Here is a 20,511-nt window from a genome sequence, read left to right as displayed (position 1 = left end):
GAGGAGGAATTCATTTGAGCGTCTCCTATTCTCATCCCAGACATAGGCTGTCATTTAGAAATCTCAGTTTTAGGCACCAAGGAGATGGAAGCTCATGTAATCTGTGACAAAAATAGGCTAACAGGATTTTCTAGAAATGTATTTCCTCTACTGTATTGTAAACTGGCTTAGAGGAGTTCAGTATGAAGTTTTGAGTTGTACTTGTGGGTTTTTTTCTGTTCCACTGAAGGATTTAAAGGTTGAGTGGAGCCTTTAGCATTGTTGTTAGTTTGAAGTAAGAATGAGTGCTACTTTGTGAAATTGTGAATAATTGAGAGTGCCTGCGGTGGAAGGTGGGAAGCCAGGGGAAAAAAGGTGTGGAGTTATCTACTCCATCTGGAGTTTGGGTAGTAGTTACTGCCTAGGTCCTCCTGCTAAGGAAGTGACACAGTCGGAGATGGTTTCTGAACAACTGGCCAAAGGCAGCCTGGCTTTAGTGATAGTCCTTACTAGAAAAATAGAAAAAGCAAAGAGAAAGTACTAATTAAGACCAGATTGTAAGGGACCAGATTGGGGAGAAAGATGGGTATCTTTATTTTCTGAATAGCGTTTGTATTTATCTGATGATGCGTGATCCGGGGAGAAAGTTCAGGACAAGCCTGAAAGGTATTGCATCAGTACTCTGGCTTTGCCTACAGCACGGCTGTGGGTTGCAAGATTATTCAGATGGGGAGGTGTCATGGGGCAAAAATATTTTTCTAGCATTTTGTTCTTATGGTTAAATAAGGAAAAGTGATTCTACCTTTAATGTTTCTCTTAATTACAAACTTGAAATCCCGAGCTCATTTGTGGGGCAATATTCCTCAGGTTTCTTTTAACTGATACAGGAGTTCAAAAATAGTACACATTTGTATGAGGACTAAAACCATTTTGCTTTCTTATCCATCAAAAGGCTTGAAAGCATGCAGGTTATAGAATCTGAAGGGTGCCTGAGTCTGTTGGTATCCGAAGTCCTGTAGTTACATGATTTAGTCCTAGCAGGCCCAGTATGATTTATTTTTTTTTTTTTTTAGTACAGTGGAGAGCATCTGGGGCAGTTCACTTTCTTCTTTTGTGCTGATAGGACTACTTCTGGGGGGGTTTATAGGACTCGTCTGTGCAGAGACAACAAGTCTTTCAGTGTCCTTGATCTTGGATCCGGAAATTATTGTCCATCACGTCTGTCCTATTGTACAGTGCCCCTCAGGAGAGTTTCAATAGCAGGGTATGATGATTGATCTTGATAGTATAGCTACAAAGTCTTTAAAACTTTCATTTTCTTATTTTTTCAAGTTAAAATGATAGGATGGAAGTAAGCTTAGTGCAGTAGTCTTCTGAGACAGGAGTGGGTGAGAACTGGATTGAGAAAGCAGGTTTCTATTCTGGAGGCAATGGAAGATTAAATATCATAGAGAGACCATTATTGAACTCGGCTCGTGTCGCAAGCATGTCTCTTGCTCCCAGGTAGACATGCCCTGCAGATACTTCTAGTGTGGTGCTCTTACTTTTAAAAACTAATAATACAAAATGTTGTGACTCTGGTGTTCCTCTAGGTAACTCCTAGGGATCGTTGTGGCTAGACTTACCTCCCAGGGGGTGCTGTGGAGTCCCACTCCCCTTGTAATCAACTTTTGGGAGTGTAACGCGGCTTTTGTTCAGGATGGCTTTCTTTTATGATGGGTTGGAGAGGGACTGACTTAGGTATTGGCATGTGGAAGGCAGAGAACTGGCTTTCGTACAAGCAGAGAGGTGAAATGAAGCCAGGGTACACACTGGGACTCAAAATGCAAAAATTTTTCTCAGTATGGTGGCTGACATCAAGGAAGTCAGTGTATCAGCACTATTAGTCCATTAACAATGCTGAGTTGTGTTAGTTGGTCATCCTTGAGTGAGTCACTGACCCTCCTGTAGGCAGTGCTTTCAGGAATGAAGAAGTACCATCCATAAGGAAGTACTGTGAAGATTACCAAGATGTCAAATGAGATGATTCCAAAATACTAACTATCCAAGTGGTAAACACGGTAGTATACTGTGAATCTTCATAGTACAACTTCTGTAACTTTAGTTATGCACTGCAGTTACAGCTGTGTTCTTCAAGGGATTGCTTTAAAAGAAGATTAGAATATAATCCTACTATTTTAATCCAGCAGAGGAAATCCAAGGTAGATGCTTAAAAAGTTACTAATAACTAAATAGGAAACATGCATAGAATATTAATATTTCAAATTATTTATATTCAGGGAAATTATACGTGGCTCCACATACAAAGATTTTACACAATTATGAAGATTTCTATCAGAAACTGGATAATTTCATCCTTTGCTAGAGTTGGTGAGCTAACAGATGCTCATTAATAAAAGCAACAGTTGGAGAAAATAAGGCCACAGGATAAAGAAAGAGAAGTATTTTTTCAGCTGTGTGTTGAAGGGAGGTTTCCAAGGGGAGCTTCTTTATTGGGTACTTTTTTGAAGTTATGCCCCAACTTGAAAAGTTAGTAGGTGATCTTAGAGATCAGATCACTGAAGCAAACAGTTACAAACAGCTAGGTGGTATCTACCCCAAAATTCTGAAGCTCTTGAGATTAAAAAAGCCCATTTGATAAATGTAGTGTAAAATTTCTCACTTAAAACTAATGGTATCGGATCTTGGAAGGTGTTTGTGCTTGGTTTGGTGTTGCTTTTAGGTGTTTTGGTATAGAATTGGGGAATAAATAATGAAGTGTTAAAAATTGCCAATTTTATTACTTTATACAGGAACTTAAAGATAAGGGATCACCATTTCTTGCACAGGGTTCTTCTGAGGATGATGTAGAATTCATCTCCAGATTCATATGCTTGAAATTCAAATTTTGGTGTCTAGACGGAGTGAGATGTCGAAGCTGCAAATGAGACTCAGTGGACAGCTAATGAACACAGGTAGAAAGCTTGCAAATTCAGGTGTCTGCTTTAGAATAGAGCTGAGTAACTCTTCACTGAGACTCTAAACGCCAGAGGTGGTCTTCAGGTCCTTCTTGAGATCCCTTATTCTGGATGTCTGTTGAAGAAGCACTATGAAGACTCATCAATCCAGGCCTGTGAAAGCCTTTTGCAAGGATAGCCATCTCCCTGCGGTTGCAGAGAGCGGGAATGAAGGTAGTGACCTTCAATATGACCAAGACTAACTAACCAGGTTTCTGCCTGCTTCAATTCATTATTTAAAATAAAAAAAAAGAAACAAAACAGGATTGCAAGGTTCCTACTACCTTTTATTACTGTTTTAAATCTGTCAGCAGAGTGCAAGTTGGGATTCTTGGCTAAGGGAGTGAAGACTACTCCAGTGATAAGGCAGACCTCATAACTCTTTGTTTGACTTCTTTCGTAAGGAAACAAGGATTTTTGTATCCCCTGACCATGGAGAAGGGTAGATGTAAATATGATGTCTATCTTTGGGGTGGGTAGGCACCCTAATCCTATATATTGAGTGTAATGCCCCAGTAGGCACTGAGTATTCTAAATAAAGTTGGGGCATTCCATTTTAGTCGAGCGCTTTCTCTCTTGTCTTTGCCTGAGGACCATATGAAGCAGGCAGTTTTTGTCCTGCCCTTCATTTTTCCTGCTATGTGGCCATCTGTGAGGCCATGAAGTATTCAGAAATGAGTCTGGATGGACTAGCCGCTGTTTTTAAGATGATCCAGTTTACTTGCGTTGGCACAAGAGCAGCTGTGATGTGAAGTAGGACTGCCTGATGCTGAGAGGATGGGAATGCTGCTTTTGTGTCAGTGCAAGTTTCTACTGTTTTAAAATTGCAGCCCAAGAGCTTCATTTCCACCAGTTCAGGGTTATTTTGTTTATAACAAAATTTACAGGCTTAGGCTCTAAAGGTGATACAATTAAAGAGTCTATCAAGATTTCTATAACAAAGACCTATTCAGAGGAATCTCCAGTTGCCGGTTAAAAAAATAAGTTTGGGGCAATATTACATGCTTATTGTCTGAATCTGTAGGTGCCTTTTTTTTTTTTATTGAATTTTCCAGAAAATGTGAACATTGATTTTTCAGTGTTTTAAAAAATGCATAGTGTTGCTTTCTGCTTTCAGCCTTAACACTATCTAAACTGCTCTGGACATTAGGCTCTAATAGTATGCTTTAAAAATTCAAGCTGATCTAGTTTTGATCTTTGAAAAAGAGGTAGATACTATTACAGACTTCTTGTTTGTACCATGGTTTGTGCTGAGTATGTTCTGCCTATCCTGTATGTCGCGTACTGCCGTTGTGGAGTACGGGAGACTTCATATATGAACTTGTTTCGATCATGCCTCAGGTACAGGGCAGAAAAAAGGCTGACCTGAAGATGTTCACTGTGGCTCAGCTATTATATTACTAGTCAGAAGGTCCCTCCATGGGGCACATTGGTTCCTTGCACACTGCTTCCATGATTTAATGAATGTTCAATGTAAAGCAATTCAGAGGGACCAGGTTTTCTACTTCTGCAGCAAGAATGTCAAAAGCAGGTTGATGGGATGTTGTAGCTAACACTGCCTTGTTTTCAGAGCTCTGCTGGCATGATGCTGGCCTAGGCTTTCACAATGAAGCTTGCCAGCTACGAGCTGTGCAGTGACACACACTCCAGCCACAGGTATGATTGCTGTGAGCAAGCACGGGTGGTGGTGGAGAGCAAGCAGCGAGTTATAGCAGTGCCAGTGCTTCCTCCGTGGGCAGGCTTGCTGGGGTAGAAGGCACGTTTTCTTTATCTTCCTGGTCTTTGGAAGTGTGCAGGTCTTCCAAAAACCTAGGCAGCCTTAGTGTGCTCCTCCTCCTTTGCTTGTGAGGGAAGGACATGATAAATGATGATCAGTGAGCTGAGGGATTTATCCAAAATCACCTGCAGGGAGGTAGGATTTGGACCAGGATCTCCCGGCCTGATATCTTCCTCACCACTGATGTGTCCTCTTGACTTGAAGCCTGCTAAGATGGCATTGTCCTTCCCCTAGGTGAAATGCCAGACCTGCTTCTGGTTTCCTCCAGACACTTCAATGTTCCTTCAGGCATTTATCTCGTTTTGCCATCTTTTGTCCCTTGTAGCGGCCATTGAACAGAATCCTTGCAGACAAGCAGAATAATATTCAACAAGTGGATGGGGGTGTATAAAAAGAAATAATTCAGTTTATCCTTTCATTTTTTTTCAGACTGTACAGGCAGCTGGGAATCGCCAGCAGTAATCACCTTTGAGTGTGAACACCTTGTTTTGTTGTTATGACATGAGTGTTTAGTATTGAATTGTACAATGACTGTAAGAAACATTCTGTGAGTATTTGTTTTTCCCATGTCTGGAGCCACCTCCTCCAATTTGCACACAGCTAATGTAGGTGTACATAATGTCTCAAGTGCTAATTTCTCTCCCACTGATTATAAGAAAGTCTGGAGGACTGGATCAGATATAGACATAACCATAGTTAACTAGGACAGTTATTACCCTTCATATATGATACGTTCTGACACCACTAACGTTTTAACGACTCAAAGAAAGCTTTCAGGGGAATTAAATTTACCTTAAAATCCACTAATGTTATAATCCATACAATGATGAGTCCATAGTTTGAATGCAGACAGGAGTAGTATTAATCATAATCACTGTCCTGTGCTCCTACAAGTTATCTGATAATAGAAGTTTGGCGTGCTTTACATGGGAATTTAAATGCCACTGTACCCATTTTACAGATGGAGGAACTATAGCACAGAGGTAGTGAAACACATTTCATTAAAGTGAAAAGTGTTAAATGCATGGGTATCCCTTTATGGCCCAGATAAAATAGGTTACTTTCTACTTTAGTTACTTAACTGCAATGTTTAGGATCCCAAATACTCTAAAGTGTAATTTGAAGTCTATAGATGTAGTTAAGCTGTCGTTCTCAACTTGTAGGATAGCTCCCATCTAAATGATGGGGACCACCCTTTCTGCCTCTGTCAAGCATACGGAGCAACAAGAATGCTTAAGCTCAACTTTACATGAAACTGCATGAGAGAGTGAAAGTATTTGTTTTCTCAGATGCCTGGTTTTTAATTCATTCCTTTGATCAGGAATGGGTTACTTGCATTTATCTGGGATAATGTAGCATATCTGACATTTATGTGTTTCATTAGCCGTGAGTAACTGTAATTTTATTAAGATTTCTAGGATGTTCAAATATTAGACTTAAGCCCCATCTTATGGCAAATACCAGTGTTTGAATGTGCTAACAGAAATGGTTTTCTACTCCTTGAAGATAGAGTACTTAATGTAATTGGTAAATCAGATGATATCTGGCACTCCATTGTAATGCTCTACTTTACATGTAAATTATATTTTGAAGCACCGTATCTTTTCTCAGTAGTGATTAATCCTTGAAATAAAAGGGGAGGGGGAAGTAGCTAGTTTGTTTTTAATGATGCATTCCCCCTTTGGGAAAGATTAACAGTGTACAACTTTGTTGAGTTTAGCAATTTGCAATGAATTGCTGAGTTGTCCATGGAGACCAATTCTCTTCCTTCAGAAGAGTGTTCGCCAGGTTACATTGCACTCTTTTTTTTTAAAGTAAATAAGTTCTTACATCTCTATCTAAGCCAGGAGATAGTAAGTTCCTTGCTAGCATTTGAACTTAAATAAATCTAGCAAGTAAAACTAAACTGTAATGTGTTTGATGGGTGGAGAAAAGGCAGAGAAGGAGAAGGCAACTAATTAAGAACATGCTGTTGTTTTGTGTGGTTTTGGTCTAAATTTCAGATTGTATTCAGTGTTGTGTGCTGATTCATCTTTGCCTGTCTGTGATGCGCTGTCAGCCGGTCTTCAGCATCTTCGGTTGCCCTGCCTCCTTTTCTTGCTCTTTCTCTTTTTCAGATTGTACCTAGATATTAATGACCTGATTGGAAGACCTATTTGTTGCCTTCTGTAGCTCTAAGTCCCACAGCGGAAAGTGGGAATGTGTAGTAACATCTAGCTTAATTCCTGCAAGCGAGGGGTAAAACATCAGTGCAAAATCTGGGGTTTCCTGTGGTAAACTATGGGGGATTCTTGCTAGCTCTGTCGTCTTTGTGTATGGAGTTAGTAGATGGCACCTCACAAAATGTTTCAGATCTAGTGGGGAAATACTGTCCCTTGGGAGTGCTGCTCAGTCTCCCTTAGTTAGGTGAGCTGTGTAACCTACTCCTTTCTTTCAGCCCGTATGACTTGGCCCTTGCACGGGGGTGGGAATACTAGCAGAGAGTGCTGGAGCAGCGCCATGTCACAGCGTGTGTGCTCAGAGATGCCCCAGCCTTTCAAAAGTTATTTGGAGGAAGAGCTTAATGGATAACAATCAAGTGCAACAACATCTGCGTATTGAATCAATTTAGCATCCATATACAGAAGCGTTACAATCTTCTTTCGTTCCGACATACGAAACAAAAAATGGTTTGCTGGCAATGAGAGTTGGTGTTGATGTTCCTTCTCATGCCGGGCAGTGCACCACGTGTGTGATGTGTAGCCATGTGGTGGGTTTGGTTTGGTTTGTTGGGGTATTTTTTGGCTAAAACTGTACTGAGAACTGGCATTTGACTGGGGATGGTGGTGAAGGAAAATGCTCTCCGTCTCTTGTACTGAGAACTACTGAAGTTGAGTATTGTGGGTGTGGGACTGATTCACCTGCCACAGGCTTGGGCTCAAAGACCATTAGAAGCGACAGTATACCCTTCCACTTACTGGGAAAATACTACAAATATAAGTAGGCCTGCAAACCTGTTTTTCCTTGCCTGGATTTTGGCTGTGTATTTCACAATTGTGAAAGTTCTCGGATGCCAACTGAATGATGTGAAATAAGTAAATTGGAAGAATAAACACAACAAATAACTTTCTTTTTTTTTCCCCTCTCTCTTTCCCCCAAACCCTTCCCAAAATTGCAGCCACAGGAACAAGTCTTCAGGCTGGCCTCACCCTTCAGGGACCTGGAGCTTGAACCAGGGGACACCATATGGATGGGAGATGACGGCAAACAGAGATGGAAGAGACTACTTCATCAAGTAAGTGGGCAGCGTGAGCTGTGCAGCCTGCAGCACAGCGCTGCAGCCCTGCTCTTACTGTATGTCCTTGGAATCCTAATTCCTGCTTCAGCCCTGCACGGTTACTGATCAACTGTTTTGATTTCTTGCATAGAGGTAGCTCTGACTGTATTTTACTGCTCCTTATCTTGGTGCTTGGTTATTTTGTTTACACAATAAAATGCTGATAATACGAAGATGTGTAATTCGTCAAGGAATTACAACAAATGTCATTAAAAAAAAGAGAAGTAAAAATGCCATGTTTAAAGAATAAAGCAAACGGTCAGTTCTGACTGAAACTAACAATTCTCCTCCATCTCTGCCATGTGAGCTTTTTTAGTTTGTCTAATATATTCGTTATACTGGTAATGAGAAAGTGTGTATTTTGATCCTGCATAGTAAATATTCTAATTCTTAGATTTCTCATAGTCCTTTAGTGCTGAATTTAAAGGTTTGCAGAATAAACGTCAATGTGGGTGATGTGATAGTAAACAAAATTGGCTTTTCTTTTCCCAGAGAAAACTGTGCATAATTATTCTTTAAAATCATTTAAGTGGCTTGGATAAACTACAGTTTGCTGTTCTAGCAAATGTATTCTTACGTGGCTTTGGAACTCCTTCACTAAAAAGGGGTGATGGTGGTGAGTTAGCAGAACCATTGCCTGATTTTGCAGCATTAGTTGCTTTAGCTTACATCCCATTTTTAAGGCTAGCATTTTGATTCTGCTCATGTGAAGGCTGTTTTTTTTTTTTAATTATTATATAATTTTTATGTTTATCAGTCTGTTTAGAAACTTGCAGGTCCTTAAAAAAGTCCTTTTTGAGAATTACAATTCTTTCTTTTAACACAGAGTAGAAGGATCAGACTTAAAATAAGTCCAGGCTTAAAACTGACCATTAAAAGCCCTTAATTCACTCAGGATTCTTCATCTGCTAAACCAGAATTGTACAGCATAAGAACGAGGATCCCCATTATCTGTGTTTTCTTCCTCCCCGCTTTGCCCAGAGTGCGTGCCTTGGCTTCCTAGGAGGCCTTTGCTGTTGGAGCCAGAGCAAGATTTGTAGCAGCATGGTGTCCTGCAGGCTTTCAAGATTTAGAGCGGTTTCAGACCCGTCCAAATTGGACCAAGTTGCCTGGGTTAATGAGGGCTCAAAACCTGACTTTGAAATGTCGTTTTCTTCCTTGAGCAAGTATTTGTCATGCTTTGCGTGTCTGTAAGACAGCGGGTGCAGTGCAGGACAATGCCAGGCACGGTATAACGGTATTAGCATAGGTTTTCTGCCTGAACTAATTAGGCTCGTCAAGAAGTATAGGTGAGCCTCTGAAGTACTGTGCAGATGTGACTCTGCTCCTTCTGGTACTTTAGCTAGTGAAGGGACCTGCCCACCTCGGGTGTCGTTTTTTTCTGCAGACTGTTGGTATGTTCTCCTCTGCGTGACTGAGATTCATTTGAACATTTAATACCCTGCTTTTGAGGACAGGCACCGCATTTGATTCCTCCTCTTTTCTCACTGGTCACATAATGGGATGCTGCATTTGTTGTCTCGCTATAAACAGCTGCGGCTTACAAAATGCAGTGCATTAGTACTCATTAATTTAGCAATTTGGGAACGTTTTCTAACTCTCAGTAGCTAATGATTATTTTGTTTATTTTTTGGATTGCCTTTTAGTACCTTAAAGTGCCATATCCCTCTCTTAAATGCAGAAAACTGCATCTAGGAACAAAAATCCATAATAGGCAGTGCCAAATTATGCCCTAAGTAATGTTAGGCTTGTTGTTTTTGTTGTGGGGGGTTTTTTCCATGCTTTTATAAGGTGCTTTCTCTCCACTCTCTTTGGGGCCCTGGTCTTTCCTCCATTTTTCTCTGTGTGTGGATAGCAGTCTATGTGGGAAAAAAAATAAGCTGCTTTAAGGGGTGGAGAGAATGAGAGCTCTGAGGAAGCTGGTCTGCGGCAACCTGTGATATTTTGTGCTGGTTTTTCTTACCCATTGATAACTCTGAGCAGTCTTAAGTGCAAGCTGAACAATGCTACATACGTACCCGTTGAGGTTATAGTACATATCCTTGAATCAGATGTTTTAAAGCAACAGCATTGGCTCTGACGCACGCACCAGCCGTGTCTCCGGAGTAGTAGTGCATCTTACGTGAAGTGACAGTCCCCCAGGATGCATTCAAAGCCGGTACCTTCAGAGACTGAATGAAACCAGGAAACTGTTTGGAACCACGTACTGCTGTACCAAATCACCATCTATCCACCGCTACTCATGAATGTCAGCCCCGGTAGTTACTATGATGTGACTGGGTAGTCACAACATATATCTTCATTTTAGAAGAATGACCGCAGACTGAATACACCTAATGACTTTGCCAGTGATTCCTCTGCGGAGGTATATAGTAGCTGTCCTTACAGAGCCTGTTATTTGGCCGAGGAGAAGCCCTCTCTGGCTTTCAAAACAACTGCTTTTGCAAATACTACATGAAACATTAACGAAAACACTATCTAATATTCTTTCCTTCACTTTTCACCCCTGGAGTTTAGGAATGAAATAGTGAGATGGTTGTTGACAGTGATGTCAATAAATGCAGGAGAGAGATCAGCGAGATAGCATTTCATATTGTCTCCGAGGCTTTTTATAGCCATACAGATTAACAAATTGCATCATACTGAAGGAGAAAAAGCAATTCAAATCCTCGGCTTGGTTTTGATTAAAGATGTATAAACCAGGTATTATCACAATGAAATGTGCTCATGAGTTCTGTGCAAGCAAATAACATAATTCATAGCAACATTAACTGCTTTTTAGTTAAATAATTTACTTAGTGCCATATGTACACATCCATTCAACTGCAAGCAGACGTATTGTCATTTTGAAATTGTGGGAGGAATAGAGAATCCAGGAGAATCTTTTGGTGAAATGAAAAGTAATTATATAGTGTCAGTGCAAATGCTTTACGGCGTGAATGGGAAGCGATGTTTATTCTTTCTGCTGAAGCAAATTTGGTTGCTTTCAAATCTCTGAAAGCCCCAATGGCCTGAGCTAATCAGGGGCAGCTCCCATTGCCAGGCAGCACTTTTGTAAAAGTGCAAGAGCCTTTTATCAAAATGTTATGAGATGTCGCTATCAATTCATTATCTCTTCTGTACAGATGGCACAACCGGGGTCATTTTGCAAACCTCTAAAATACTTTTTCTTAAGTTTAGGCCGTGGTAAATTAAAGTTTCAGAACTTCACCCATTCCCTTTTAACTGGCAACTTTTACTTAAAATAGCCTTATGAGATAAGTAATACATTTCAGTATGGGAGGACAGCAATCATCTAGTATTCTTCCAGCATGTTTCTGTACCGTGCAAACTGTATTAAGCTGAGTCTTTAATATGAAATTGTTTGCAGTGTCTATTTAACCATTTTAAAGGCCTGTTTTCTTTGCATTTATTATATACGCTGTATAGTATATGATTATGAGAAATTTCTGTATCGCTAATTTGAATCCATCATGAAATTTATTAAAAATGTATTTGGTGTAATTGTAGGGTTTCAGGGAGATAGCATGCAAAGTGGGAAGGTTTTAGCTGATTTTGTCCACATAGGGTTTAGCCTCCTGGCAATTTTGGCTCGCCTAAGTTGCCACTACTACAATCTTACTGATTTTCAGACCTGTACATTTTCACATTAACACCCTTGTGTTAGTCTTGGTGCTTGTCAGACCTGGAGAGGAGTTGATAGAGGGAAATAAACTGGCAAAAGCTAATAAAAAATCAATCCTACAGAAAAAGCCATTAATTTTATGTCACTTTAGCTCCCTGAGCTGGTCCTCCACATGGTCTGATAGAGTTGGAGAATAGTTTAGGATGGCAGGTCAGCTGGTCCAGCCTCCTGCTCAGAGCATGGCTGATGCCAGGTGGGGAGCAGCATTGCTGACACGCCGAAATACCTGACTGATGTGGGAACCAGGCTGCAACAGACTGGTGTTGGCTTAAGCTATCCTGCAACTGCACTCTAAGGTGCAAGTTGAAGTAACATTTGCTGCCACGGAAAGCCATACTCTTTTGATACCTATTCCTATTTAATTCCTGAGGTAATAGGTACTTTTGTGGATCCGGCTTCTATCATTCAAATGAAGACCAGAGTCTGAAATCAGATTTACTGAAAGGAAGTATAGCCCTTCCGAAGTGGGCTCAAAGCATGGTGGTCCCATAAGGTGTAGTTAGTTATTACACTCTTGAAATAAATTTTTAGTGGCACCTCTTAGGTCACCATGTTGCCATATCCTTATTTGCAAGAGATGCAATTGATCGTATTTCCTTTAACTCCTGTCATTGCTTCAGAGAGGATGACCGGGTCTGTCTGCGTTACCAGTTTGGTTTGCTCCCTATTTTACTCCAAGGACCCTGACCATCTGTACTTCATGCATATTAGCTTGCTTCTGTGCTCCCGTCTGGAACAAACTGAGCAAACAGCTGGGACCCCGGGCGTGAAATAAAAGGCAGCACACCCAGGGAGCAAAGCCTGCAGCGTTACTGCATGGCTTCAAACCACAGGTCAGTCCCCAGAGCGCACAGCAGAGCTGGGAGAGACCTGCTCCTCCTGAGTCTTTCCAAATCTTGTTATGTTAGTATGACGTGGTTGCTACACCACTTGAAACATGTCACAATGTATTTTGTTATCTTGAGTGCCTGCTGTTATTTTTCACTGATGTTTTTGTATTTAGTAACACTAAATTCTTCCAGACTACTTCTAGGTGTATCTGGCAAACTTAATTCGTTTTTCCTCTAAGGTATGTAGTCCTGCATATAATATCAGCTCTGTGATTTTTGGCTTGTGAAATCATGATGTTTTGGTTGTCCTTGCTTGGCTTAGTAACTATGCTATTCCTAAAATACGAAATTCTTGAATGTCAGCTTTTGACCCGTACGTAAAACATAGGTAATGTGCTTGTCTTCTTTGGTAGTTAGAGCAGCTCACAACATCCTAAATTCTCAAAGCATACACAGTACATTATTTCCTCACAATGCAGCAATGCCATGATATTCTTCTATATACTTACCTAAATTTTCTCAAATTCTCAAAAAAAATATTCTCAAATACTTACCTAAATTTTCTTTAGTAGTCTTCGTCTGTTCTCTCAGTGCTTGTTGTGCTTAGAAGAGGAAACTCATTCATGTTTTCTGAAAGGTGGAGTGCCCCTATGCATGTTGCGTGCATCCTGTCTGGCCTGCACGGTCCTCCTTGTACACCCGGTTCTCAGGGCTGGCCAGCTATGTAGAATGACAGAACACAATCATTGATGATATTAATGACCTATCAATCAAGCATCCTGCTTATTAAGGGTCACTGATTTATACCAGATGCCAAACTGAGGCTCACAGCCTGCTAATCAGTTTATTTCAAAATAAATAAGCACAGAAGAGGATCAGACCATTCAGCCTTTTTTTTTTTTTTTTTTTTTTTTTTTTAATTTCTCTTGGTATGTCTAGCCCTACCCTAACCTTCTCATCCATATGTTCTGCAGGTTGTACACACCTATTGGTAGTTTAGTCCTTTCTCAGAATATTTCTGTGGAGTTTGGTCTGTTGGAAGGTTCTGAAAACAATCAAAGGATATAAAATATAGTGAAAGCCTTGATTGTTGTTACTGTGGTGTTTGTCTTCCTGGGTTTAGAAAAGCTGCTGTTAACTGTACCTTAAGACTACTTTAGTACATAAGGCCGTAATGAAAGTTTGAAGCCACAAGAGCACCCTCTGCCCTGTAGGTAAGATGTTATATAGCACTTTACTGAAGGCATTACATTCCTTCATCTCTAAGTACAGAAACATTGTTGACTAGATTCACTGGAGGATTTATTTGGCTTTTGCAAAAATACGGGCAACACTGCTGCTGCTCCGTCCTCCACGAGAACACTTCCGCTTATGCACGGTGCCGAAGAGAAGGTTCATTTCCTTCTCCTTCCGATTCAGGTTAGGGATGTGAACGAAGGCAGTCTATACGCCAGGATAATGCCTCAAGCCAAAGGCTGAGTGCGGTGCCCCTCTTCGGGCATCTCCGCTCCCAGGTGAGATGCCAAGGGAACAGGCAGTGGAATCACACTCTCTGGCCCACTTATTCCCATGTCCCTGAAAGGGACATCCAATGAGATTGAATGGCAGGCAGTTTAACAGGGATAAAAATAGTACAACCTATATAATTAGCAAATATAACTCTCAGCTACAGGTTACGGTAAAGCCTAAAATGCTTCATAGGATTAAAATGTATATTTGCAATGTACATTTGTAATGAGACTTCCACTATTAAATTACATAGGATTCAAAAAAAAATAGAGCAGGTATAAAATCTTATGTTTCAGACAAGCGGGTGAGTCAGCTGCTGACTGCCTAGGGCTAGGACGAAACTTCCTGTATTAATCAGGTTATTCTATAATTACAAGGTTTCTTGCACCTTCCTCTGAAGCGGGTTCTGAGTGCTGTCAGAGAAAGGATACCGGACCAGGCGGACAACAGGTCTGATTGGTATGGTGATTCTTGTTTTTTCTCTCATTTAAAAAAAAAAAAAAAAAATTCCCTTGTCACTAATATGGACTGTTGATATGAATAGTGTGCTATTTGAGAAAGAGTGCTACTGTGCTCCTTTCAGGCTGCGTACAAATTTGCTTTCTGTTGCTAAGGGTTTGACCTGCTCAAGGACAGGATCATATGGCGGGAGGGGGAGTGGGGCTAGAAGAGACGAGCAGCAGCAGGGACGCACAAACACAAGTGGCTGTTTAAAGCAAACCTGAATAACTAGAAAGGAGAAGAAGGAAAATTATATAGCAACCTGGTTGTGTCAGTGGTCTGCCTAGAGACAACTCAGGGGTATGGTGAAAAAGGAAGGTATTGCTAAATCAGCTCAACCTCCTGAAAAGAGAAGATGATTTAACAATTGTCCTTCCTTCACAGAGAACTGTTGCTCTAGCCGTAAAGATGGCAGGCATAAATACGACAGGCAAAATGATGTTAATATCGACGGGGTTAAATCATTGTTATAATGGAGGGAATAATAGCAACGAGATGCTGGCTTGTGGGCTTATTTTATTTTAACTAGAGCATGGCAAAATGGAGAGTTCATTGCATTGTAAGACAGCTGTACAGCAGTAACTCGGGAGCTAGTCACAGCAGCGTGGCTCCTTCCCTGGCTCCTTCCCTAGCTCCTGGCTTGCCCGTTCCGAGTCCTCTCTGCACGCATATGCAACCATCACTTGCTGAACCAAGAGGATTCCTCGCACTGGAAAGGTGAGGGGAGAAGGTATGAATGTGGGTGGGACTACTCGGAAGAGAAGCAGCTTTTGCTCAGTCATTAGCCTTGGGTTGCCTGGATATGACTGTACCTAAGTGGAGTACAGGGAATCGTGTACTTTGGGCCTCTGCTACAGCAAAGTCAGTGTTTCTGATCTAGTCCCCAGTGTTTTGTCCAAACACAAACTGGATGGGGATGCCATGAAATTCAGAGTAGCATTGCATCCTGAGAACTGTTATTCTTGTGTGTTTGAAGGTGGATTAGGAAGCAGAATAAAACTTCTGGAGCAGAACCTGTATAGAAAAAAAAAAAAAAAAAAAAAGCAAGGTATCCTAACCCAGGGCCGCAATGTATAGAGGTGAGAAGATGAAATCCTCATTACTCTTGGAGTTCACATGCTTCTGCGTAGATGTTTCATATGGCATAACAGCATCTCATCTGTGCATTACAGCATGTGAATGCATCTGTAGAAAGAAGCGTTGCTTCTGTGCACGAAGCTGCCCTTCTTGGGAGCGTAAAACAAATTAATTCTTGTAAACAGTTTGTGTGAGAATGATAGCAGCAGTTGGAGTCTGCTTTTTCAAACATCCCTCTTGTAAAACATAGTGCGGTCCCTACAGAATCAGGATTAAAAGCATCAAGTTCTGGTTCCGCAAAGCCATTCGGGAGGGTTGGGAGAGCGGTAGTGGTTTGTAAGAAGCTGTAGGTTTTGTCTCGGGTGACGTGCTGGTATCCCGAATGATGAAACACAGAGTCTCTGCATATGAAATAGAACCAGGCTCGTTGACAGCCCTTAAAAATAAAGAGGGGAAAACAGCCCCTGAAACACCAAAAAGGTAGAGTGATCCTGCAGGCTGTACACTGCTGCCTTAGTGGCCACAAGCTTGAAAAAATAAATAAGGCAAACCTGTCTGATACTCAGTGAAGGAACTGGGACATTTCACAGCAAAGGCTAGGTGAAAATTTCCCCCAGAGCTTCAGTTATGGCATTAAGAAAAAAAAAAAAAGTGTGCTAAAGCTGTGTCATAGAGCAGGAAAAAGGGGTGAGAATTAGCACAGTATATTGCTGCTGTTTAAATAGCACAGTTCAAGTACACTAGTTCATCATAGTGTATGTACAGAATTTAAAGTAAGTTATTTCATATGTTATGTCAAGCCAGGAAATACCACACTGATAATGCCTTTCCAGCAGTCATTCGTATACTAAGGAATTGCATGCTGAGGTATATAAAAGCCAGCACCAAAGAAGCTGTATTTATCCCTTTGGCTTCATTTCTGTTGTATTAATATATTTACAGTTTTCTATAAAGAAAATCAAGTATAAGCCTACTGTAAAAAGTTCTTATCTGGATTGTTATTGTCGAACAGCAAGATAATTTGTTTTAGAAAGACAAGATGATACTACCAACAAAAGCTTACTGAATTTTAATTCTCATTTAGGCTTTATTGCCCTTCTTACAATAAAATACTGCTCAATTATACTCAAAATGCTCAGTTCCCAAATATAATGCTAAAAATCCTCATATTATGTATGTTGTCATATATGTATAAGGTTAAGGTGAAGAAATAGTTTAGCTGAACTCAAATTAATCTAGTCACTGGCAACCATATGACTCACTGCAATATTTTGAAAGCCATTTATCTAATGTTCGCTAGGATCCTGCGCCGTTCCACAGAAAAACTTCAATTTAAAATAAACCAATCAAACTGTGGCTGCGCAATTAAATATCACCATAGTAACAGGGATTAAGCACACGAGGTAAAGACCTGCTGACGGTGCAGAGATTATTTCAAGTTTCTTACTCTGCCAGCAGTAACCAAATGAATTTACATTTTCTGTATCGCACACTGGGAGATGTAAAATAAAAGAGATTGAGGTACATGCGTGGCATCTTGGGACTTCAGAGAGTATTTTCCTGACAGGGGAAGTAATTAGCTGGAATTACAAATAGGAACTCAGCAGACAGATACGAATAAGTATTTGCTCATGGGATTTATAATTAAAACCTGGGGAGGCATATTATTTAGGATACAAATAGCATGGAAAAACTTTGCCATAGTTTAAGAAATTGAACAGAATAATAATGCCATTTTGCTTTTAATTTTTAAGTGAACTTAGGTTCACCTAGGAAAGATGGTTGGTTGCAGCTCTGCTATAAAGTAACGTTTCCAATGTGTAATATACATACAAAGTTATAGTGCAGATAGCCCTACTGACATTCAGTGAAGACGTAGGATGAGGCCTTAATCAATCCTAACGCGTTTCTGCTTGTCTCTGGCTCTATTTATAGCTTTTTCATGTGTATTTATGAAAAATACTGAAGATGCAAATCTACCGGCATGTGGAGTTTTCAGCTTTTAGTGGTATGGTTTAGGGTTGGTTTGTTTTTCTCTTGTTCAGATTGGCTTTTGATTCCATTGTCGGAGACCTATTCTGATCACAGTGTTGTGGTCTCTTACTGCTGCATAAAGCTGAAATACCTGGTTTGAATTGAGAGCCTTAATCCCTACCTTTGGTTCACCAGCAAGTGTTCAGTGTGACTGGGGGATGTTGTTGTCATGGGCTCTTCTGTCCAAGGAATGTCTGCTGGTGGTTTTGGGCTGTCCTGATTTTTTCCATGAGAACAGATTTATGAGGGCATCTTCTGTCACTCTTTTCTGTCAACCTGCGAGAAGTGGAAGTGAGCTGCTTCAACATGCAAACGATCTGCAGCTGTTCATCCTCTATTAGGGAGATGTAGACCCTGTAGCGCCTCTGCTTTCTGAATATTCGGTCGATATTTGGAACTCACAAGGTGTTGAGATCAAGGTGTACGCTTGCCACCTGTGCTCACTGGTCTGAGGTTGGTCTTGGGGTCATGCTATTCTCATTCTTTGTGGTAGGATGAACTTTCCACCCTTGCAGAGATGATCTGCTGCTTGGAAAATGTTTTAAGAGACCTGGTGGTAGATGAGCCCACAACTTCACCTTTTCTGTAGGAATCAGAACTTTCCGAATCTGTGAGAGTGCATATCGGTGTCTGGTTTTGATTATGGGAGTCTATACAGTGTTCGACATCTTTGGTTCCCTATTCATTTCAAGCATAAGCTTAGGTCTCTGTGTGTAAACAGACAGGTTTTTTAGCTCTGCTCTTATGAAAAGACGTTGCTTCAATTTTACTAGTTGTCTCACAGCCAGTTTTGTCAGCCTTAAGTTAAAATGTCTTTCTTTGCACATTTAGATGCAATTTGGTTTTTCGCATCTTGGGATGAAAAGCCTTTGTTAAAGATTCATGATAAATACTGCAGTTATATCCCAAAATCATTGCATCTGGCGAGTTTCTAAAGGAGGAGATGAATACTGAGCACATTTTGTAGGAATGAGCGTAGAAAGTATCTGTTTATAGTGGCACTCTTTCGTCGTACAAAAATGCAGAAGCCGCGTTAAAGTTGGCTCCTGGCATAAGCATCCAGCAAATGTAGAAGGGAAGAAGTAGTGAAATGTTGATGAAACATAAGGTAAAATCAGAAAGTCAGGGATGTATGGGAGAAGTTTCTTAAGAAATGGCTTATGAGATATAGGAGACAGTTTCTTAGGAGTGCTATGTAAGATGGTGTTGTCCCTGGACTTGATCAGGTGGGAACAACAGAGTTTTACCTGGAGTCTAAAGAGGTACTTCATGTTTCTCTTCCTGTTTATAATCCCTTTTGTATAGTTTTTTCTTTTTGCTGCTGTTTTTATTGTTTTTGTTTAATCCAGTTAGTGCCTTGAGCTGGACAACAGAAACTTGGCAAAAAGTCATACTGATAAAAGACATTTTGTTTTGGGCCACGAGGGGCTGATTCTGGCAGCTCATAGTAATGACATTTAGAGATTTTGTTGCATGATTCCTGTTGCCAGCATCCTATTAAAATGCAGTTCCACCATTTTAACAGTATGCTAAGGAATGGTGAACTAATGGTCTACCTTTGAAAAGGAAACTGTAAGAAGATTAGCTCAACATCGGTGTTGCGCACTGAAAAGTCACACCTTTCTTGGCTGGGAATCTTTTTAGTTAAAACCTGCATATAAAAAATAGGGGTTTCCATGCCTTCAGACATGGGCCAGGATTGTGGCTAGGTCTTGAAAAGAACTTGGTTCCCCAGAGTGTCACACTGTGACCAGCCAGAAGTTTCCAAAAGGCATTGAACGATGCCCAGTCAGAAAAATCCAAACATCAGTACCCTCAAACTCCATTTAAAAACAATTCTGTTAGTTTTCCCAACTAGAATTAATTAAAGCGAGCGCAAGCTAATGGGCAGATCATAGGACCAGCTGCTTTCGTGGCGTGAGCCTTCAGGAATACTGTTCCTGAAGGAGGAACCCTATCACCTGAACATAATGTGTAATAGTTTCACAGCTGCTTTTTCAGCCTTGCCTCTGTGACTTGCATAGGCAATTGAGCCCGGCGCCGTTAGGAAGAGTGACAGGATGAGGCTTTCTGTAGAGCTGCTCAGAGTGGGAAGTTTGGTTGGGTTGCCTTGTTCCTTTTCCCACAATCTGCTTCTCCGGCAAGCTGTACTCGGAGTCAGCTGGCATTTCCCTCACAATCTTGGAGAGAAAGGATGTCGTGACCTCACATGCTCAGGATCTGGCAGCCTAAAACAAGTTAGCCAGGTAGCGCTTAGTTTACTGTTACTTGATTTTTGTGCTCAAATTTAAAGAATTGACCAGCTGAACTTCCAGAGAAGTTTGCTCAAAAAATCATGGGCTTGGTGGTTGGTTGTTGTTTCTTTGTTTTTATGCTACAGGAGCACATGAAATCTGCCACACATTGGGATCCTCATGTGCTTGGTGGATATATTTTAATTAGCAGGTGCTAGAAAGGCATTGACTGTTCTCGTATTCGATTGCAATGCTGCTGTATGGTAAGATTAAGTGAATTTTTCAAGGAGGGGTGGACTGCCACCCTCTCCTCCCCAAATCTGTGTGAAAACGTAGGAATTGCATATGAATATTTTTTTTGTAACTACCGTTCAGTGACAAATTAAAAAGCCAAGCGATCCACATGTTGCCAGGCTAAGTTTTGTGCCATATTTGAAAGCCATAATGATGTTTTCATGTAAATATTAATGATAAAAAAGTGATTTTCTGTAGAGTCTTTGGCTAGATTTACATAGAATACAGCACAAATGCTTTCTGCTACATGGAAGAGAAAACTAAATATATGTTTGCACC

General features: G+C 40.7%; 1 protein-coding gene across 2 annotated transcripts in view; it reads left to right on the top strand.

Moving 5' to 3' along the window:
• The window catches only part of FRMPD4 (FERM and PDZ domain containing 4), a gene marked incomplete at both ends in the record, with an annotated part of 306,467 nt that overhangs the window by 182,562 nt on the left and 103,394 nt on the right, over nucleotides 1–20,511 (top strand). For both annotated transcript variants that reach the window (XM_082486931.1, XM_082486930.1), the window contains one exon: nucleotides 7,910–8,026. In XM_082486931.1, the coding sequence (XP_082343057.1) occupies nucleotides 7,910–8,026 (117 nt within the window). The remainder of the gene's footprint in view (nucleotides 1–7,909; nucleotides 8,027–20,511) is intronic.

This window comes from Vanellus vanellus (assembly GCF_965231255.1).
Source record: "Vanellus vanellus genome assembly, chromosome: 1".
NCBI lineage: Eukaryota > Metazoa > Chordata > Aves > Charadriiformes > Charadriidae > Vanellus > Vanellus vanellus.
Note: the sequence above shows the minus strand (reverse complement) of the source record. Positions and strands in the feature narration are given on the sequence as shown.